Source organism: Anomaloglossus baeobatrachus, chromosome 2 (genome assembly GCF_048569485.1).
Source record: "Anomaloglossus baeobatrachus isolate aAnoBae1 chromosome 2, aAnoBae1.hap1, whole genome shotgun sequence".
NCBI classification, from domain to species: Eukaryota; Metazoa; Chordata; class Amphibia; order Anura; family Aromobatidae; genus Anomaloglossus; species Anomaloglossus baeobatrachus.
This window is the reverse complement of record NC_134354.1, coordinates 98,985,166-99,008,680: the sequence shown is the minus strand read 5'-3', so window position 1 is coordinate 99,008,680 and position 23,515 is coordinate 98,985,166. Positions and strand designations below refer to the sequence as shown.

At 45.3% G+C, this 23,515-nt stretch overlaps 1 protein-coding gene across 7 annotated transcripts in view; it reads left to right on the top strand.

The window, feature by feature from the left end:
• Positions 1-23,515, top strand: part of ABR (ABR activator of RhoGEF and GTPase) — a 551,973-nt gene that overhangs the window by 373,653 nt on the left and 154,805 nt on the right. For 6 of the 7 annotated variants that reach the window (XM_075335215.1, XM_075335218.1, XM_075335216.1 and 3 more), the window contains one exon: positions 17,501-17,561. In XM_075335215.1, coding sequence (XP_075191330.1) covers positions 17,501-17,561 — 61 coding nt within the window. Of the gene's footprint in view, positions 1-17,500; positions 17,562-18,283; positions 18,371-23,515 lie in introns of those variants that run through there. The other variant, XM_075335222.1, reaches the window with a different exon arrangement.

The window sequence follows — 23,515 nt, the reverse complement described above, 5'->3', positions numbered from 1 at the left end:
ATTTTGTTTGGGTTTGGTTTATTTGTCTAATTACTTTTGACCTCCTAAAATGTGGAGTGTTTGTAAAGAAATGTGTACAATTCCTACAATTTCTATCAGATATTTTTGTTCAAACCTTCAAATTAAACGTTACAATCTGCACTTGAATTCTGTTGTAGAGGTTTCATTTCAAATCCAATGTGGTGGCATGCAGAGCCCAACTCGCGAAAATTGTGTCACTGTCCAAATATTTCTGGACCTAACTGTAATGGCCGTCAATAGTGTTGTTCCTCATTTACACACACAGGACAGCTTCTTCTGGTGTGGTGTATGGGTCTACAAACCATAATGATTGTCCTATCACATGAGATCAGCCCCAAATGTCTATAATGAACTTAACCATTTAATTGTCGAATTCAGAATTGCCAGAAAACCACCCCTCACTCAAAAGGGGAAAGTTGTACCCCCACACTGTTTAATAAAAACTCAGACTCTTAGCTTGGATAATTTGGCCACTGCAGCCATTTTATTTAACAATACATGACATAAAAACACAAACTTGGTAAGGGCCTTGAAGTTCCAAAAACCTGGTGATACTCATAACCATACCATAAACCAAAAAATGCTACCAGCCGTTACCCCTACCGGCTCGGGAGCACCAAAACATGAGGTGTTGTGTTTACCATTCATAAACCAAATTGCTCCCAGCTGTTACCCACACTGACTCGGGAGCACCAAAAACACAAGCTGCTGTGTTTACCATCCCAAACTCACATGGGGCCTGGCATATTCCACCGGGATCCCCCAAAAAATCACCAGGTAACCAAGCATTCCTTGCCAATTAGGGGATTCATACCTGGATTGATTCACCAGACCACTTTAAAACCAACTTCAAGGACCCACCAGAACATGCCACGAGAGCACCTTGAAAACCTTCACTGTCCCCAGAGAGCGGGAATGTGCCAACTCCACCCCCTGGTGAACCTTAAGAGCCCTACAGCACCCTCACTCCTCCCCTTCCTAAGGATCCAATCCTCCCCTCCAATCCTTGTCATCGTGACCTCTGCCCATCGTCCTGGGGCTAGTGCTCCAGTCCGTCTTTAAAGGGGTTTCCACTGCTTTTACATTGATGGCCTATTCTTAGGATAGGTCATCAATGTCTGATCGGCTGGGGTCCAACACCCAACACCCCCGCCGATCAGGTTTCCTTGTTGGTGGCGGCAGGTGGCCGAAATGTTCAGTTCCGAAGTCTTCTCGGCTGCTGATAGTGGCAGAGTACTGCCTCATATTCAGATCAATAGGAGTCGGATGTGCAGTGCCATGGCCACCACCAAAAGATGATGGTTGAGGTTAAATCCCAGTGGCTAGAAGGACCTTGGGCATGGCCAGCTTTGTTGGTGGGCGTGGTGAGGTTTCTTCTTGTCCACTATAATCATGCTTCGCACCCCCCCCCCCTGCATAACCCCCATCTGGGAATCTTACCCTCAGACCCCCGCTTTTGTTATAATCAACTCTATGCCCACGTGGATTTAGAAAAATAATGCTACTTCCTAATATCAGCTATGTTGGCGGAGGCCATGCCCGCTTCTGGTCACTTGGGCATGACGCCACCAGAGGTCCCTCTGTACACTGGGATATTTAGACGTTACCATCAGAAGACGGAGCAGCTCCGGAACTGAGCGTTTCCGGTCACCTGCTGCCGGCAGCGGCAATAGCTGGTTGGCGGGGGTGCTGGGTGTCGGACACCTGCTAATCAGACATTGATGATCGGATAGGCCATCAATGTTCAATTAGTGGACAACCTCTTTAATGTTAAATTATGAAAACCATGACCACCCTGTGGTGCAGAAAATCTTCCCAAACCATTTTAGTTATGAGGACATAGTCAGTGATTGCTCCACTGGTCATTCTATTGCATCACAATGTGGAATCATACTGGGTGATGCAGGCCACTGTCCTCTGCTGTCAGAATAACATTGTAATTTGCCAGTATAGTCATGGTTAACCTGAAATAAACTGTTTTTCTATTTTGTCTATGAAATTTATCACTTCCCTGTCCCAATTTTTTTTTTATAAAATAGATCTTAGCCCTGATGAGACTGTTGTACCTTCTTTGAAAATCCACATGATTAACTGTATAATCCATTGTCAACATTTTCCTTACGAATAATAAAAGAAGCACTTTAGAGTCTCAACTTGTAATATCAAGATTTTGAAATGGATTTGCAAAGTGAGTGCTCCAGCCTCATCCGGTTATACGAGAACCTGGCAGCAAGATTCATCAAGACCTGGCCCTAATGGCACTGTAAGGCTGTGTGCGCACAAGGCATTTTTTGCTGCAGACTATCCCCTCCACCTGCCCCCTCCGGCGTCTCAATGATAAAGTCCCTGACTTTTCAGTGACCTTCCTCGTGTTTGACGTTTTGCACCACCGCTGTCATTGTCGTGGGAGGCGCTTGCAGCAGTTTTATTTCACAGCCATTACAGCCATGTCTTTACTTTACAAAATCGTGCTGACAGGTTCTCTTTAAGAATATAAATTCTTCTCTGAATTTGGTCGCATCTGTGCAGAGCGAGCTGTCAAAGTGCCGGAGCGTGCTTATGGCCGCCGATTACTGGGCACTGAGCAATGACTGTAGGCGCGCCGGCACACCTCTATGAAATGAAAGCTGACAGCCCGCGTGGAATAAAGTTAATATTAACCTGCAGATTAAGGCTATGGGGCCAACTGATCAAGACTGGTGTAGCACATGCTCGCGCTACACCAGTCTTGTTGGAATAGAAGGTGCCAATTTTATTAAGAAGTGCCTGCAACTCAATGAATTCAGTGCCTCTTTTGAGTGGCTTCTGCTTCCATGTCTGTGCTAGAAATGCTACTCCAGTCTGGGACTGGAGTAGCATTTCTGGTGTACAAAATGCCAGCACATTTGATGAATTTGACCCCTGGGCATGGTCATACCGCTCCTTTACCTATTTCCTTCCCAGCTTCGCTCATTTTGTCACAGCTGATTCAAACATTTTTGTGACACTTAAAGGCTTTGATATCGCTTTTTTGGAATAGAAGCTTTGTTGAATCGTCTCCAATATCTGCAAGTTAATAACGTTTGGGACATGACAGGTTAGCTTTAAACCGTGCCTCTTTCCTTTAGACTCCTCTCTTTTTAACTTTTTTTGTAATTAGTCAGGCGCAAAATGTGACTCAAATCCTTAATAGTTTTGGCACATGGTAAATTAATTGGTGAAAATTAGTGATGAGCGGGCACTACCATGCTCGGTTGTTCGGATCTCGTAATGAGCAGTTGGATGCTCGGATGGGTGCGACTCAAGTACAGAGTATAATTGTAATCAATGGGGGACTCAAGAATTCTTCGGAAAATTTCATGGAAAACTGCTCTAGGCCCCAGTTGACTTCTATTATACTCAGGTACTCTAGTCACGCCCACCCGAGCGTCCGACTGCTTATTACTAGAGATGAGCGGGTACAGCCGAACAGACCCTCCTAGGTTTCGGACTTGACCCAAACCCCAATGGAAATCACTGATTGGCAGTTCTGATCATGCTGTTGTTTTCCCCCAGTGCGAGCTGTTGAAACACTGCAAGCGTCTCACACTGGGCTGAGCACCGAGCGTACCCGAGCACAGCGATGCTCGCATCAGTGGTTTGCACACTTAAATCACCCAAATTCAGTTTTTTAGGTTTTTTTTTGCAAAGACTATGTTTAACCCGAAAACTTAAAATCGGGTTTGCTCATCTCTACTGATTACGAGTACAGAGCACTCTAGAATGGTAGTGCCCGCTCATCACTATTCGTTACGAGCATTCGGGCATGGTAGTGCCCGCTCATCACTATTCGTTACGAGCATTCGGGCATGGTAGTGCCCGCTCATCACTATTCGTTACGAGCATTCGGGCATGGTAGTGCCCGCTCATCACTATTCGTTACGAGCATTCGGGCATGGTAGTACCCGCTCATCACTATTCGTTACGAGCATTCGGGCATGGTAGTGCCTTCTCATCAGTACTCCTTACGAGTATTGAGCACCCGAGCATGGTAGTGGCCACTCATCAGTACTCATGAAGAGTACCGCTCGCTCAAGCATAGTAGTGCCCTCTCATCATCAGTACTTATTATGAGTACCGATCAATTAAGCATGGTAGTGCTCATCACTAGTGAAAATTTATATTCTGGTGTATTAAGCTTTGTAAATCTCTCCCATTACCGTGCCTTCCTTTGTTAATCCTCCTTGACATTTATGATTAAATTGACAGCTGGCTGTTTCTAGTTGGGGATGTGCCCCTGCACCGTTTTCACAGTGTCCAAAAACTGTGTATGGACATCCCTTTGATATGATTATGGGTAATTGTATCTCCCAGTGGTTGCCCACTACTGAAGAAAATTTCAAGAGTGATTCCATGGGGGTGTTATAATCAGAAAATAAAAGTAAGCATACTTCTCTACTGGACCTCTGCTGCTTCTCCATACAGTGCAGTTTACCCGTGCCGATCTTATGGTGGTGGTGACCGCTGCAGCCAATCAGAGGCCACGTTCTGTTTGAGCCAGAAGAACGTCTCCTGACTATAGTTTTACTCAAAAGAAACATGACCACTGATTGGCTACACTGGCCCACTTTTGCCCCCTCTAGAAGTTTAAGCCGGAGGAAGAACTGCCCGGGGACACTGGCAACAGTGTGGTGTATATAGATATAGAGATTTTATATAATATACAGTGCTGGCCAAAAGTATTGGCACCCCTGCAATTCTGTCAGATAATACTCAATTTATTCTTGAAAATGATTGCAATCACAAATTCTTTGGTATTATCTTCATTTAATTTGTCTTCAATGGAAAAAAAATAAAAATTGTCATAAAGCCAAATTGGATATAATTCCACAACAAACATAAAAAGGGGGTGGACAAAAGTATTGGCACTGTTTGAAAAATCATGTGATGCTTCTCTAATTTGTGTAATTAACAGCACCTGTAACTTACCTGTGGCACCTAACAGGTGTTGCCAATAACTAAATCACACTTGCAGCCAGTTGACATGGATTGAAGTTGACTCAACCTCTGTCCTGCGTCCTTGTGTGTACCACATTGAGCATGGAGAAAAGGAAGAAGACCAAAGAACTGTCTGAGGACTTGAGAATCCAAATTGTGAGGAAGCATGAGCAATCTTAAGGCTACAAGTCCATCTCCAAAGACCTGAAAGTTCCTGTGTCTACGGTGCACAGTGTCATCAAGAAGTTTAAAGCCTATGGCACTGTGGCTAACCTCCCTAGATGTAGAAGGAAAAGAAAAATTGACGAGAGATTTCAACGCAAAATTGTGCGAATGGTGGCTAAAGAACCTCGACTAACATCCAAACAAGTTCAAGCTTCCCTGCAGTCCGAGGGTACAACAGTGTCAACCCATACTATCCGTCGCCGTCTGAATGAAAAGGGACTGTATGGTAGGATACCCAAGAAGACCCCACTTCTTACCCTGAGACATAAAAATGCCATACTGGAGTTTGCCAAAACTTACCTGAGAAAGCCTAAAACGTTTTGGAAGAATGTTCTCTGGTGGTCAGATGAGACAAAAGTAGAGCTTTTTGGGAAAAGCCATCAATATAGAGTTTACAGGAAAAAAAAAAGAGGCGTTCAAAGAAAAAAACACGGTCCCTACAGTCAAACATGGCGGAGGTTACCTGATGTTTTGGGGTTGCTTTGCTGCCTCTGGCACTGGACTGCTTTACTGTGTGCATGGCATTATGAAGTCTGAAGACTACCAACAAATCTTGCAGCATAATGTAGGGCCCAGTGTGAGAAAGCTGGGTCTTCCTCAGAGGTCATGGGTCTTCCAGCAGGACAATGACCCAAAACACACTTCAAAAAGCACTAGAAAATGGTTTGAGAGAAAGCACTGGAGACTACTAAAGTGGCCAGCAATGAGTCCAGACCTGAATCCCATAGAACACCTGTGGAGAGATCTCAAAATGGCAGTTTGGAGAAGGCAGCCTTCAAATCTCAGGGACCTGGAGCAGTTTGCCAAAGAAGAATGATCTAAAATTCCAGCAGAGTATTGTAAGAAACTCATTGGTTACCGGAAGCGGTTTGTTCGCAGTTATTTTGGCTAAAGGTTGTGCAACCAAGTATTAGGCTAAGGGTGCCAATACTTTTGTCTGGCCCAATTTTGGAGTTTTGTGTGAAATGATCAATGATTTGATTTTTGTTTCATTCTCTTGTGTTTTTTCATTGCAAGCAAAATAAATGAAGTTAATAATACCAAAGAATTTGTGATTGCCATCATTTTCAGGAAGAAACTGAGTATTATCTGACAGAATTACAGAGGTGCCAATACTTTTGGCTAGCACTGTGTGTGTATGTATGTATATATATATATATATATATATATATATATATATATATATATATATATATATATATATATATATATATATATATATATACATATATATACATACACACACAATTGAAGGTGGCCAGATTCTACCGCATCGGGTATTCTAGAATTTATTGTGTAGTTAATGTATGTTTTTTGTTATATATATCGATGTTGTTGTGTGTAGTTGCCAGTGTTTGTGTAGGGCGCTGTAAATGTTCTGGGTGTTGTCTGGGTGTGGGGGTGTGTGAGAGCGGTGTTGTTTGTGTGGAGTGCTGTGTGTCTGCAGCGTTCTGTGGGTGTGGGGGTGTGTGTGTTGCGCGGTTTGTGTGGGTGTGGAGTGCGTGTGTGTGTTTTGGGGGAGGTATGTTTTGTGCAATGTGTGTGTGTTGTGCGGTATGTGCGTATATTTGTGTATGCTGCGGTGTTTGTGTGTTGGGTGTTGTGTGTGTGCGGCGTTGTCTGTGTGTGTGGGTGTCTGTGTAGGGCGGTGTTTGTAGTTCCCAGTGTGTGTGTGGTGTGTTGTGCGGTGCGCATGTGGCGGTGTGTGTGTGTGTTTTGGGGGGAGGTGTGCACCCCCATCGTGCTCCATCCCCCATGCTGCGCACCCCCCATCGTGCTCCATCCCCATGCTGCACACCCCCCGTCGTGCTCAATCCCCCATGCTGTGCACCCCCCATCGTGCTCCATCCCCCATGTTGCGCACTCCCCATCGTGCTCCATCCCCCATGCTGCGCACTCCCCATCGTGCTCCATCCCCCATGCTGCGCACTCCCCATCGTGCTCCATCCCCCATGCTGTGCACTCCCCATCGTGCTCCATCCCCCATGCTGCGCACTCCCCATCGTGCTCCATCCCCCATGCTGCGCACTCCCCATCGTGCTCTATCCCCCATGCTGCGCACTCCCCATCGTTCTCCATCCCCCATGCTGCGCACTCCCCATTGTGCTCCATCCCCCATGCTGCGCACTCCCCATCGTGCTCCATCCCCCATGCTGCGCACTCCCCATCGTGCTCCATCCCCCATGCTGCGCACTCCCCATCGTGCTCCATCCCCCATGCTGCGCACTCCCCATCGCGCTCCATCCCCCATGCTGCGCACCCCCATCGCGCTCCATCCCCCATGCTGCGCACCCCCATCGCACTCCATCCCCCATGCTGCGCACCCCCATCGCACTCCATCCCCCCATGCTGCGCACTCCCCATCGTGCTCCATCCCCCATGCTGCGCACCATCCCCCATGCTGCGCACTCCCCATCGTGCTCCATCCCCTATGCTGCGCACCCCCCATCGTGCTCCATCCCCCATGCTGCGCACTCCCCATCGCGCTCCATCCCCAATGCTGCGCACCCCCCATTGTGCTCCATCCCCAATGCTGCGCACCCCCCATCGTGCTCCATCCCCCATGCTGCGCACTCCCCATCGTGCTCCATCCCCCATGCTGCGCACTCCCCATCGTGCTCCATCCCCCATGCTGCGCACTCCCCATCGTGCTCCATCCCCCATGCTGCGCACTCCCTATCGTGCTCCATCCCCCATGCTGCGCACTCCCCATCGTGCTCCATCCCCCATGCTGCGCACTCCCCATCGTGCTCCATCCCCCATGCTGCGCACCCCCCATCGTGCTCCATCCCCCATGCTGCGCACCCCCCATCGTGCTCCATCCCCCATGCTGCGCACTCCCCATCGTGCTCCATCCCCCATGCTGCGCACTCCCCATCGTGCTCCATCCCCCATGCTGCGCATTCCCCATCGTGCTCCATCCTCCATGCTGTGCACCCCCCAGCATGTTCCACAGTCACACATCAGACAGTATACACGCACACATCTGATCGCATACACTCACACCCCACTTCTGCCTGTGCCCTCCGGTGGGCGGTCCCAGCAGCTGTGCTGCACGCCTTGCTCCTCTGCCTTCTGCCGACACGCACACATCCGATCGCATACACGCACACATCCGATCGCATACACGCACACATCCGATCGCATACACGTACACATCCGATCGCATACACGCACACATCCGATCGCATACACGCACACATCCGATCGCATACACGCACACATCCGATCGCATACACGCACACATCCGATCGCATACACGCACACATCCGATCGCATACACGCACACATCCGATCGCATACACGCACACATCCGATCGCATACACGCACACATCCGATCGCATACACGCACACATCCGATCGCATACACGCACACACCCGATCGCATACACGCACACACCCGATCGCATACACGCACACACACATTGACGATATCGCACATACGCGCTCACAAACTCACAACATCCGGAGATACCACATGCTTCCGGCTATGTGATCCTCCGGCAGGTCCTGGAAGGTCACTGCACGCACAGTATCGACGCCGAGAAGCAAGCGATATCACTGGATGTTGTGAGTGTGTGGATGCGATCTGATGTGTGTGTGTGACTGTTCTTATATGTGTGTTTGTGTGTGTGTGTGTGTGTGTGTGTGTTCCGCCGCTGCAGGACCTTGATGCGCTCACCTGCTCCCGGTCAGCTTCTGGTGAGTATGATTGGGGGTCTTCTTTCTTCTGCTTTCTCTCTTCTGCACATGTGTATCGGTAGCCGGTGTACGCTGGTAACCATGCTACACAATATTACCCGATGTATACCATGGTTACCAGCGTACCCCGCCCCCCGCATGCACGGGAGCCCACATCAGCGTACGCCGGCAACCCCAGCAATGCGAGGGTATGTGTCGGCTCGGTCGGCGGCGTACGCTGGTGTGGGCTCCAGGGGGTACAGCACTCACCTGGGAGTCGGGTCTCCGTGTTGGTTCGGGGAATACGTGCGGGGGGCGGGGCCAGGGCGGGCGTGCAATGTGTGAGGGGGGCGGGGCATGGCCGAGTTGCCAATGCGTGCTGGGGGCCGGGGCGGGAGGCCAATTCGTGGGGGGGGCGGAGCCTGGGCGAGCGGCCAATCCGTGCAGGGGGCAGAGCCGAGGCGAGCGGCCAATGAGAAGCTTGTCGCGGTAAGGACAGAATTTTGGAGCAAGACAGACAGAATAAGGCAATTATATATATAGATACATATATATATATATATATATATATATATATATATATATATATATATATATATATATATATATATTAATCATCATTTTTATATATATTATAGTAGTGTATATATTTGAGGGGGGGATTTTTGTCCCCTCATTTTAGCACTGTTATGGCTAAATTTTTGAAAAGTTGTTTTTTATTGGTGGACAATTGCTTGGATTTCTTTATAATTTTTTGGAGGCATAACAGAGGAACGACACAATGCAGAATTGTAATAACTAAGATAAAATTCAGATTATTTCTTGGAGAATAAAAATATTCTGTACAATAGGAAATGTTAAAGTAGATTCTCTTCTTAGGAAGACCCCTTATCATTAGTTAGGAACTTTAGCTGATTGTAGGGGGTTCCACTCTGCAATTAGCTCTTCCGGTAGGGGTAATGATTAAGGAATAATCACTGTATTGTGGGGAAAGTGAAGTATTACACCGCACCAACAGATTATTTCATGCCAGCTGTCCTCCTGAATGTCCCCCCCACCTCCCCTGCAGTGATCCCTAATTCGCCTAGCACCCCTATAGTTCGCATATGTTCCTGTTAAGCATTTGAAAGTTTTTATGTTGAGGCCACCTCTTTATTTTTATTTTTTTTGGGTTCTACAATATCAGTATTCTGCTCCTCTGCCGAGCCGTCACATTTGTAGTTCCTCCGCTCTTTCATCCTTTTTCACATTCATCCCCATTATTTGCTTTCAGGAGAAATATGAAGCAATACATTTTTGTTTGAGCCATACCGAAACATTTCCATGATTGCTTGTGTTTTTTTTTTTTTTCCAACCGGCGTTAATGTGTATTTATGCAGTTCTGTTTTTATCTTGTTTGAATCCTTGTCCCTGAACATAAACCCAAGATGGAAACTGGTAAATTATAATTTGTATTATTATCGGCAGCGGCCTTCCCTTCATGTACAGAAATTGAATGGAGAGGTAACGGCCCCCAAACCTCTCTTATATCCCAATTCCTAAGTGATGGTGGCTATAAGAAAGGCGTCTCTCATCGGGCAGGAGCCTATTATAAATTCTATGCTATTACAGTAGAAAAAATATGGTTCTATTGTGCATATTTCCTATAAGACTGTACGTTCTTTTGTAAGGAGATACTTCATTTATAAAGCACTTGTACCACTAATTATCTGGTCATAAAGTATGAGCAAAACTATCCATTCATCCCCAAAATGACCTGCCTTGTGTAATTTGCTCTACCATGGTAGCGGGGCGCTGTAACTACTGTAAGGGCAGCGATTCCCGGCCGTAATGTGCAGCATTAAGGAGAAGTGAAGGTTACCGTCCGCTGCGCTCCGGTATCACAGATCACCCAGGAGTGCTGTGAATCCTGCTGCCTCGGCTTCGGTTACAGAGAGTGGTGTGATTTTCAGCTCTTATCCCTCGCACTTTGATGCCTTTGACATGTTTTTGCATAGTGTCAGCATATTCTGGCGACAGGCAGCCATAGTATGTGAAGACACAAAGGCAAAAATAAAGCCTTAACAATGGCATGTACTGGACTGTATATCATTCACCTTTTCAGAATTGACTTCAGGGTCTATTGGCCATTTTAATATCTGTGACCTCCTGGATGAATATTATCATATTGAGGGAACCCCTACAAATTATTTAAGACTAATGCCTTAAATGATTTAAAGGGTATTTCCATCTCAAAGATCATATACCATTATGTAGTAGGTGTAATAATAATATTAGCTAATATCTCCAATTAGAAATGTAGTATAGTTCTCCTGATATAGCCATGTCTCTTACCTCATGTGCAGGACATTGCAGCTTAGGCTACTTTCACACCTCTGGTCTTAGCAGAGCCGGCCGATCCGGCTCTTAAACCTATGCAACGGATGCGGCGACAATACCGCATCCTTTGCATAAGTTTTTGACATGCGGCCCGTCCGGTTTTTGCCGCTTGCGGCAGGCTACTGAGCATGCGCAGTGGAAAAAGTGAATGCGGCGGCCATAGGCATGCATTGCAAATCACGCCGCATCGACCGGATGCGGCGCGATGCGTTTTTTTTGCCAGACAAAAAAACGTGCCAGGCAACGTTCCATCCGGCCGCCGCATCGGCTAAATCTGCCGCATGCGGCAAAAACCGGACCGAACGCAAGCCCATGCGGCACAATACGGCACTAATGTAAGTCTATGCAAAAAAAAACGCAACCGGCGGCAAAAAAAAAAAATGGTTGCGGTTTTTCTGCAATGCGCCGGATTGTGCCGCACAGGAAAAACCGGATGTGTGAAAGCAGCCTTACACATTCATGGTTACGACCACAATCAGCTAACTAACTGCCACCTTTTTAATGGACCTAATGATAGATACCCAAGATACAATGCCCTGCACATGAGGAAAGAGACATGGCTATATCATGAGAACTATAATAATATTAGCAAATGCCTCCAATTAGAAATGTAGTATAGTTCTCCTGATCAGCAATGTCTCTTGCCTCATGTGCAGGACATTGCAGCTTAGGTATCCATCGTTGCGTCCACTAAAACAATGTCAGTTAATTAGTTGCTCGTGGTCCTGACTATAGATATGCAAGCTGCAATACCCTGCACTTGAGATGAAAGACATGGCTATATCAAGCGAACTATACCACATTTCTAATTGGACGTATTTGCTAATATTATTATGTCTCCTAAATGTTGGATTAGATCTTGGAAATGGGAATAGCGGTTTAATCCTCCACATCAGATCGCTAAATTAATCAAACCTCAGATCAAAGGGAAAAAAACCAAACCCTTGCTCCTTTTCCCTCATCACCACCTTATTCATGGGATGATGATGATAATTACTACATTGGTGGGTTAAGACTCTGGCTGAGTTCACACGTCCAGTAATCATCCATTCTAACAGATCCAGCAGTAATCCGTTGGCAAAGAAGACGTGCAGACTTTTTTGTCCGCTTTTAAGTAACTTATTTCAGCTGGATCCGTTTTTTTTTTAACATTGAAGTCTACGGAAAACTGATCTACCAATTATCTAATTTTTTTTTCATTTGGAAAGGATTCAGTTGCTTACTGGATCACTTTCAAATGGAAGATAAATAGCAAGCAGTTATCGGATGCCTTTTCAGGAGACTCCAAAGTTGAAACAACGGATCCAGCTGAAATCTGTTATTTAAAAATGGACAAAAAAGTTGTGTCTGCACATTTTTTTTGCCAAAGGATTGCTGCTGGATCCGTTCTAAGGCCCTGTGTGCACACTGCGGTTTTTGCCGCAGATTTGCCGTGGTTTTTGCTGCAGAAAAGGTGCGTTTTTTGTTCATAACCTTTCTGCAGTCCTTCCCCCAGCAAAAGCTATGGGAAATCCAAAATACTGTGCACACATTGTGTTTTTTTTCCTACAGGTTTTGCTGCAGAGTTTCTGCAGCTTTTCTGCAGCAAAAAAGAAGTAACATGTCACTTTTCTTCCGCAGTTGCCTGAGTTTTTGCCATATATAATGGTAAAAAACCGCAGGGACCAACCCACGGAAAAACCGCGGCATATCCACACCAAAAACGCAACAAACCGCGGCAAAACCGCATTCGGATTTGGTTTTGTTTTTGGTGCGCTCTTTGCTACGAGTGCGGAATTCTGCCAGAGGGTGTGGATTTTTCTCATGAAAAGCAAATTTCCCAGTGCGCACAGACCCTAACAATTCATTACAGGAGATGTCAACTCAGCCTCAATGTGTTTATGATGGATGTGTGTCTCCTCTGTTTATCGGAATGGGGGACTTGTTGGAATAAGGGTAAGTTCACACAGTGCGTTTTTCGCTGTGTTTTTGCGTGTTTTTTTCGGGTGCGTTTTTGGCCTCAAAACTGCATGACTTTGCTTCCCCAGCAAAGTCTGAGTTTTCATTTTTGCTGTCCGCACACAACTTTTTTTTTTAAGCTGCGTTTTTGAGCTTAAATAAGGAAAATGGACATGTCAATTCTTTCCTACGTTTTTCTGCATTTTCCCCCCATGCAATGCATTGGAAAAACGCAACAAAACACGCACCAAAATGCGGTAAAAACCACATGCGTTTTTGACGCGGTTTATTTTTGCCGCGGGTGCGTTTTTAGCGGCCAAAAATGCACAAAAACGCAGCGTCAAAAAAACGCAGCGTGTGCACATAGCCTAAATTGGCAGTGACATGTGTACTGCTGCTACGTCTAGTCTTTACAGCACTATCGGATATTGCCCATTGACGTGCTTATCTACCTCTGACAGTCCCAAATACTTTATATTGCCTAGGAGCACACATGCACGTCCACCACCCTATTCAAACATAATACAAGTTTGCTTGTTTTGCTGATCGATGAAGGTCTCCATGGTCAGACCCCCCCAACTGGTAGCTATCTCTGTAGATAGGTGATATCTTGCTCCAGCTGTATTAGGCTAGTTTCACACTTGCGTTCAGCACATTCCGTCACTATGGAGAATAGCGCAATCCGTTAACGCACTGCGCTATTCTCCATAGACTTGTATGGATGACGCACTGTAACGCAAGTGTCTGCGTTGCATCCGCTGGACGCGCAGCGTCGTTATTTTGACGCTGCGTCGGGCGGATGGAACGCTGCATATAGCGTTTTTCTGCGCTTGGCGGAGGTTAAAAAAAAACGCAACCTGCAGGAATCCATTTGGCGTCCGTTGTTTTTATAATGGATGCCTATGGTGACGGATTCCGTTAACACATCCGTCTTTACACAACTGCGCATGCTCAGATGTGTAAAGTCAAGGAAAAAAACCTATAACGGATTGCGTTATTTTGTACGATCCGTAGCATCCGTTGTGCCACTATATGCAACGCTTCCGTTGCATGCGTCACACAACGCAATGCTACGGATCCTGTCCAACGCAAGTGTGAAACTAGCCTTATCCATGTTAAATCTTCTTCTTTGCTTCTCTTGTCTTCAGGGCCCTGCACCCAGTTCCTGACACCAGCTAGGTGAGGGTCTTGTGTGCTGGAAATAAATGGCCTGTTATGGCAGAGCAGTCCGTCGCGAACTGGATCGCCTGGTGCTCCTGTAGTTACTCCACTGCCGGGTGCTTTTGCACAATCCCTGTCATCTAATGGTGCTGTGTATACAAATTCGCCTTTTGTCAAAAACCATTGACTGCTGCAAGCTCGTGTCAGAGACCCATGAAACCGCGGTTGGGAACCTCTGACCTAAATGTACCACAGAAGCATTTTCAGTCCCCGTGGCACATTAGAGAGTATCATTCAGAGCTCCATTGCTAAGTAGCCTTTCATCATTGGGGCAGAGTTACAAATTAGGTCTAATTCTTAGATCTGAAAACCTTAACTAAACATTCCTAAAATGTGCCAGATTAATCAAACTAGTTGATAAATTTTAACCCCTAAATGACGACCAATACGCTTTTTACTGAGGTCATTGAGAACCCTTCTTGTTCAGCGCTTCCTTTTTATGGTGCTGAGGAATAAGAAAATGACCCCTCCCCTCCTCAGCAGGCAGATAGGCAGCAGGTATTCGCTATGTGTTACAGCTGACGCACTGCTGCACCGGCTCTGCTAGAAATTAGCGCTCATCGCTGACGTTCATGACGTATAGGTAATTATTAGGAGGTGAGTGGCTGCCGCAGCCCTACCTTGCTGTTGATTCCTTATGCATTTTGAAGGCGGGGAGAGAGAAGCCGGCGGTGACTGGGCGCGGGGGCTCGCGTGACATCACAATGTCACTTGAGCCCTGGGACACTGCTGGAACAGCATCGGCACGGGAGGGGAGTTTAGGCTTTTTTTTTTATTATTTGAACGGGGGCAAACATGGGGAATGAGAAGGGAGTTGTCCTACTTGTGTTTTTTATTGGAATTTTTCTGTGATATACCAAACTAAGTAGCAAGTATTTGTGAAGAGTGAAGGAAGTGATGCAGGTTTTTTTTTTTTTTTAATTTTTAGAAATTATAAGTCTGTGATGTGGATTTGTATTCAGTCAACTGTATAGAGGATTTCCATGTCACAGATCGCTCACGGGCTCTGGAAAAGCGACATGTCTCTCTATGGTTTGCCAGTAAAAATCCAGGGATTTCTACTGTTTTGGCACCTCAGGGGCTCTGCCAATGCACACATGCAATCTACCCCAGCCAAATGTGCTCTTAAAATATCAGATATCACTCTTTCATTTCTGAGCACTGCCGTGAGCCCAAACATTAGCTTTCTACCACATACAGGCCATTACTGCATTTGGCAAAAATTGCACAACAATTTTCACAAGGGCTAAAACGTCATCTTACCTGAAAAAAACAAAAACAAAGCAAAACAATTTGTTCTCACCTCTCAATGTTATAAATCTCTTTTTTATGAACATGTGAATTCAAAATTCAACACAAACCTACATAAATTCCTTAAAGGGTTTAGTTTCCAAAATTGGGTCACTTGTTGTTTTTTCTGCTGTTTGGCACTTAGGGTGAACCTGTCAGGTGTAATATGCACCCAGGACCACGAGCAGTTCTGGGTGTATATTGCTAATCCCTGCCTAACTGACCCTGTACCTAGTAGCGTACATAAAGAGATCTTTACAAACAGTATTTCTAAAAATTCTTTATGATATGCTAATGAGAGCAGGGACTAGTCACATTCGGGCATTCGTTCCTGCTCTCTTTCCGCCCTCTTAGCATGTACGCACACCAACAGCTAATATGCTATTCAATACCCATTGCCAGTGCCATCAGTGGTGACGTGCGTACCTTCATAGAGGTCTAGTGCGCATGACCGGAAGTGCACGGATTTCTGATCATGCGCACTGACCCTAAAGCCGGCATCTGAAGTGCTGACAATGGACACAGGTATGCGTGTCACCACCGATGATGCTGGGCAATGGGCATTGAATAGCATGTTAGCATGCCCCTTTAGGCATGATAACATGCTAAGAGGGCGGAATGAGTGCGGGAACAAACATTCTTGCGACTAGTCCCTGCACTCATTATAAAGGATCTATAGAAATACTTTTATCTATGCTAGTATATACAGGGACAGTTAGGCAGGGATTAGCAATATACACCCAGAACTGCTCATGGTTCTGGGTGCATATTGGACCTGACAGGTTCACTTTAAGGAACTCTTCAAATGTGACATGGTCATACACTATCTATTCCAGCCATGTTTGAAGTCCAAAAATCAATTAACGCTCCTTCGTCTACCAACTGTGCCTTGTGTACAAACGACAGTGTTTTGACCACATATAGGAGTCAATTTTTAGTGGAAAGAACACCTCCAGATTGAAAAATGAAGCTTGGTCATTAAGGTGACATGCACTGGCAGACAAACACCGAAAAGGGCCCCTGTGGAAGAACCACATATGGGCCCTTTGCAGTCCTATGGCTTATCATTATGCAAAATGCCTTCTGATTTGGAAGGGGAAATGGGTCCCCTTACCTCTTGGTCCCCTGTGCGGCTGCGCCAACAATATGTCTGCCCCTAGTCACTAGGGTTTAAGATTGTCTCCTATAAGTTTACACCACTTTTTAGTTGGCTTACTGTGTGCCAGAGATGGACATCACAATATTAGTGCATTGCGTTGACGTTGGATCATGTCCCCATGGTAAGCAAAACCTCTTTTTGTCGCGGCCATTTCCCTATACTGATCATGGTGCAGAAAGAGTCTAAAACCCATAATACATATGGTGCATGATGTAAAAATCTGTTTTTTTGCACATACTGCTCCAATATTGTGGTGGACTAATTTAATCAATCCTCACTCAATCCATAATATGACTAATGGCAAGTGGCTCCGTGGTATGTTGGCACTCAGGCTGATTTACATATACCAGAGTGGGACTTGTCTGCCCTGTGGGTTGAGTGGGCACAGGTACCCTCTAGCGCAGTGTCATTGAGCACCCTTATGTGTAGGAGTCAGTATTATTGGTATGGGGGTGAAGACTGCTGTGAAATGCATGGCACAGTTCATTTATACTATTCTTCTACTAAAGAAGTGTAGAATTGGGTAAACTGCCATCTAACTATTTCACTCCGGACCCTGTACAGATGTGCTGATCTTATAAAGATGACGCTTCCTTTTGTTCTCTTCTGACTTGAGTTGTCTTTTTCAGGATCTGAAGGTGAAAGGACCCAAGGACTCAAAAGAGCAGCCGACATCTGTTACCATGGAAGGTACTGAGCCCGTCTCTGCCTGTCCCTCCTGTATTCCAGTCTTTGTGTCTGTTGCTTCAGTCTCATCCTATGATCACCTATGTTCTCTCCGCTGTGTCTTTGCCGATGTGAACATCTGCTGTTTGAGCTGAGCCATCATAGGGAACACATTTTCTCAAGGTGACTTCTGCCATTGCTAGCTAGGGCATGAGCGATAACCGTGCCCTGATTAGCGCTATCTGCCCAGGACTCCAGTTCAGTTAACTCACCCTTTATGTGCCAGAGCAGTGGCCGCACTATATGAGTGACATGTGTGGCTCTTCTGCTTCTGGAGCTGCCCTTCTTGTCATGCCCTGCCGTCTACCCCTCCTCAGTTTAAGTTTTTTTTTTTTTTTCAATGAATTCCTTCATGACATCATTGATTCGCTCAGCTGTCTAATGCTCTTTTATGCTTGCTCTAGATCCCCTCTCGTTTTCGGCACGGTTGTGTGCACTCGCTATTGATTTGATTACATTGGGGACAATGCATTCCGTAAAACGCCTTGAAGTGAGGAGGAAAGAATTTTCTCTAAATCCCTCTTAAAATGCCACTGATGTCCACCTTGCACACTCCTCCCAGTCCCGCTCCTCCTCTCCCCGGCCCTCCCACCTCTCCTCATTGCATGGAGTGCATGTCTGTGAGTATGTGCTCGCCTGCATGTTAGGTGGCTGCTATTGTGCTGAAGCTGGCAGATTGGCTTGTGCCGGCTGGGGATGGGATGAGACATGGCTGGATGCTGGGGCAATGGAAATTCTCTTGATCTTCCGTCTTTGCTGTAATTGCACTTATGGTAAAGTGTTTTTTTTCTCTTCTGCATGCTTTTCTTCTTCTGCATGTGATTTATGTGTGATCTTTGATTTCCGATATATTGCTAGGAGTGAAGGCATCCTTCAGACGCACTAGTATTTCATTCATATCCCTTTAATTTGGGAGACAATCTGTCACTCAGAACTACACTCTTACATGGGAATGTTAAGCAGTTTCTCGCGGTCATGTAGGAGAAGCTTTCGGTAGCCGTTGCATTTTTGATTGTAAGCTTCATTGCACAAGGCTGTCATTACCTATTGTGTCTTTTCTTCCATTTGTCTTCTATAGCCATGTTCCTGCTGTTCGGCTCCGGCTGTTTTGCTCTTTGTCTTCCGTTACTTGTAGACAGTGGCTGGTGAGAACGGAGCATTCATCCTCTGCAAAGTGCTGGGATGGAGAATACAGTTGTAAAAGGGTTTTATACTCGTCCATGTGTCTCCTGGTCCAGAGGGAGAGGATGAGAGTTCTGGGTTTCGTGGAATTTGCGTTCGACTTCATTGATGCTTGTGCATTGACATTTAGTTGGAAGTCTTATCACTGTAAAGTCTGCCCGGTGGCGGGGGCGTTCCTAATGGGGGAAACTAGTTTCTAAGCAATTATGGGGACGTCTGTGTATGACTGGAGCATGCGTTCAGGGAGGGTCAGACATACTGCAGACTGATGCATTCAGGTCACCGACCAAACAATAGACATAGGCGACTGTCTGCTGTGGTGGGTCAGCCGCTGAGATCCTGTCACTCTGAGGGTCCTACGCTGTGTATTATAGCGTGCATAGTGATGAGCGACCTGAGGGGTTAAATGTGCAGCTTTCATTTACTACACTTACACAGCTGTTTTTTGGTTAAAATAATAAAATCTTATATATGTATGCATTTACATATGTGTGTGTGTGTGTGTGTGTATATGATTGTGTGTGTGTATATACTGTATGTGTGTGTGTGTGTGTATAAATGTGTATATATATCTATAATATATATATATATGTGTGTGTGTGTATATATATATATATATATATATATATATATATATATATGTATAATGTATAGGTATGTGTGTGTGTGTATATATATATATATATATATATATATATGTGTTCATATAATGTGTGTGTATGTGTGTATATTATATATATATTTATGCGTGTGTGTATGTATATATACAGTATACATGCGTGTGTGTATATATATTATATATGCGCGCACCTATGTGTCTGTGTATATATGTGCCCGTATGTGTCTGTGTGTATATGCGTATGTGTGTATATGCGTGCGCATGTGTTTATATTACTGTGTATGTATAATGTGCGTGTGTATAAACTCACACACCCCAGTCACACACAAGCCACACACCTATCCCAGTAACACTCACTCTCCCGCGTACACACACGTATTGTATTTATAGGGGAATAGATATTTATTGAGACATATACATAGTGATCGCTTAAGGGGTTCGCTAGCTCTGCGGATCGCCATTTTTCTGGGTAAAATGATTGGCATCTCAAAGCACATTGTCCATAGTGCTCCTGGTGACAGCGGCTCCCACAGGAGTTGGCATAGTCTCTCTTCTTTTTTTTCTTCAGGCCAGGAGCAATGTGTGACTGAAGCACACCCCTTTATATATAAAGGAACTATCACAGCGAACTTGAGTCAAATGAGCTGAAGTCCTGGCCTGTGTGGATGCAGCGGAGCCCACCCTTCTCTCCACAGCGATACCCACAAGGCCCTTTTCCACCACAGAATAAAATCCTTTCTTTTTGTGCTGTGGACGTTCCCCGATTGCATGAAAAGTGACAGAATTGAGACAAATCTGCCACTTTAGTAGCCGCCCCGCTGTAATAATACTCCGCACAGAAAATCTCTATTTGGAATAGTCATTTTCCCCCCGTATCAGAACCCGAGCGCTGATTATGCAGCCACAGGCCGCCTCATACATTTTCTAATGAAAGTTCAACTTCACTTTCTCTTGAAAAGCGCCTGATTCCTCTGAATGACAGTGGAGATAGAAGTAATATTCGCTGCTAATATGCCGGGAATGGTATCCGATAGAACGGAGACGCCGGGATTTTTGACCTCATTCCATCGAAGAACTAAAAAGGATGGACGAGTCTCTGAACCTACGTCACTCACAGTAGCTGTGTTCTTGTGGGATTAGCCCGGTAATAACCGATTCTGTGCTATGACTTACTATTAATCCTATAAATAAGTATTTAAGGATATGTGCCCTATAAGTGAATAGGTGAAGGAAAGGACCGAAGATTGTTGCATTCAATAATTCTATACAAAACCAATGGGGAGAGAAGAGTGTCATCAGTTGGCGGAGGTAGAGCAGACTATGCTCATGCTTCAGCACAAGTACAATGGCTTCTTTGTAAATAATTTTGATTACGGTATATGTACCCTGCCGTTTTGTGTCTACAGCTCCTATGGAGCAACGTATGACTTCGACATCACACAGGGTTTGTAGTCTGCAGCTATGAACACGCGAGTCTTGTCTATGAACTGTGGACACAAATGGTAGATTTTTAATCAAGACTAAATTTTTAAATTTGTACTGAACCAGCAGGAAATCATTGACTGCCATTTTCCCCAGGAATAACGGCTGATTGCGAAATAGACATATAATGTTCAAATGAATCGCCAACCAAGTAATACACAAACGGGTATGAGATTAGGGCTGTGTGTGGACCAGTCCAAATCTATCCAACCATGCCTTTATGGACCCTGCTGCGTCCACAGGGGTAAAGTTATGCCTGAACAGAAAAGGACCTTCCCCAAACTTTTCCCACAAATTTGAACGGTCCAGTTGTTTTAAGTGTTTTGCACGGCTGTGTTGAAGGTGCATATGACCCATCCGTGTGCCATGGTTTTGGCACACAAGTGTTCACTGTTAGCTATCCGTGATAGCACACGGAGAGCAGGAACCTTTTACTCACTTGTTCCCGACGCTGCTGTCCCTGGTGCTGCGTTCCCTGGTGCTACTGTTTCCGGGTCCGCGATGCAGTGAATATTCATGAGCATAATGAGCGGGCCTGTAAGCAAGTGACAGCAGTGCCGAAAACAGCAGCGCTGGAAACAGGTGAGTATACAAAATCATTTTATTTAAGACATGTTTTTTCTCTGGTACGTGTCACACGGATCACCTCAGTGTGTGGTCCATGTGACATCAGTGCTGCCGGAGAAAAACGGATTTGTCTTCGTGAGGAACACACGAACACGCGTGTGCAGCACATGGACCACTCGTCTGCGAGAAAACATGGATGTGTGCCAGACCCATTTGATTCTAATGGGTCTGCATATGTCCGTGTCTCCGGTACGTATGAAAACAGACGTCATATGTACCGGAATCACAGACATGTGAGGAGGCCTAAGGTGAAGAATTAAGATACATCATCTCCTATGCCTAGAGTAAGGTAAAACTTCCCAATCACTTGGATCCCCACCGATCCCCCAAAACCGGGCTTGAGCGGTGATGGAGCATGCATACAGTTAGGTCCAGAAATATTTGGACAGTGACACAAGTTTTGTTATTTTAGCTGTTTACAAAAACATGTTCAGAAATACAATTATATATATAATATGGGCTGACAGTGCACACTCCCAGCTGCAATATGAGAGTTTTCACATCCAAATCGGAGAAAGGGTTTAGGAATCATAGCTCTGTAATGCATAGCCTCCTCTTTTTAAAGGGACCAAAAGTAATTGGACAAGGGACTCTAAGGGCTGCAATTAACTCTGAAGGAGTCTCCCTCATTAACCTGTAATCAATGAAGTAGTTAAAAGGTCTGGGGTTGATTACAAGTGTGTGGTTTTGCATTTGGAAACTGTTGCTGTGACCAGACAACATGCGGTCTAAGGAACTCTCAATTGAGGTGAAGCAGAACATCCTGAGGCTGAAAAAAAAGAAAAAATCCATCAGAGAGATAGCAGACATGCTTGGAGTAGCAAAATCAACAGTCGGGAACATTCTGAGAAAAAAGGAATTGACTGGTGAGCTTGGGAACTCAAAAAGGCCTGGGCGTCCACGGATGACAACAGTGGTGGATGATCGCCGCATACTTTCTTTGGTGAAGAAGAACCCGTTCACAACATCAACTGAAGTCCAGAACACTCTCAGTGAAGTAGGTGTATCTGTCTCTAAGTCAACAGTAAAGAGAAGACTCCATGAAAGTAAATACAAAGGGTTCACATCTAGATGCAAACCATTCATCAATTCCAAAAATAGACAGGCCAGGGTTAAATTTGCTGAAAAACACCTCATGAAGCCAGCTCAGTTCTGGAAAAGTATTCTATGGACAGATGAAACAAAGATCAACCTGTACCAGAATGATGGGAAGAAAAAAGTTTGGAGAAGAAAGGGAACGGCACATGATCCAAGGCACACCACATCCTCTGTAAAACATGGTGGAGGCAACGTGATGGCATGGGCATGCATGGCTTTCAATGGCACTGGGTCACTTGTGTTTATTGATGACATAACAGCAGACAAGAGTAGCCGGATGAATTCTGAAGTGTACCGGGATATACTTTCAGCCCAGATTCAGCCAAATGCCGCAAAGTTGATCGGACGGCGCTTCATAGTACAGATGGACAATGACCCCGAGCATACAGCCAAAGCTACCCAGGAGTTCATGAGTGCAAAAAAGTGGAACATTCTGCAATGGCCAAGTCAATCACCAGATCTTAACCCAATTGAGCATGCATTTCACTTGCTCAAATCCAGACTTAAGATGGAAAGACCCACAAACAAGCAAGACCTGAAGGCTGCGGCTGTAAAGGCCTGGCAAAGCATTAAGAAGGAGGAAACTCAGCGTTTGTTGATGTCCATGGGTTCCAGATTTAAGGCAGTGATTGCCTCCAAAGGATTCGCAACAAAATATTGAAAATAAAAATATTTTGTTTAGGTTTGGTTTATTTGTCCAATTACTTTTGACCTCCTAAAATGTGGAGTGTTTGTAAAGAAATGTGTACAATTCCTACAATTTCTATCAGATATTTTTGTTCAAACCTTCAAATTAAACGTTACAATCTGCACTTGAATTCTGTTGTAGAGGTTTCATTTCAAATCCAATGTGGTGGCATGCAGAGCCCAACTCGCGAAAATTGTGTCACTGTCCAAATATTTCTGGACC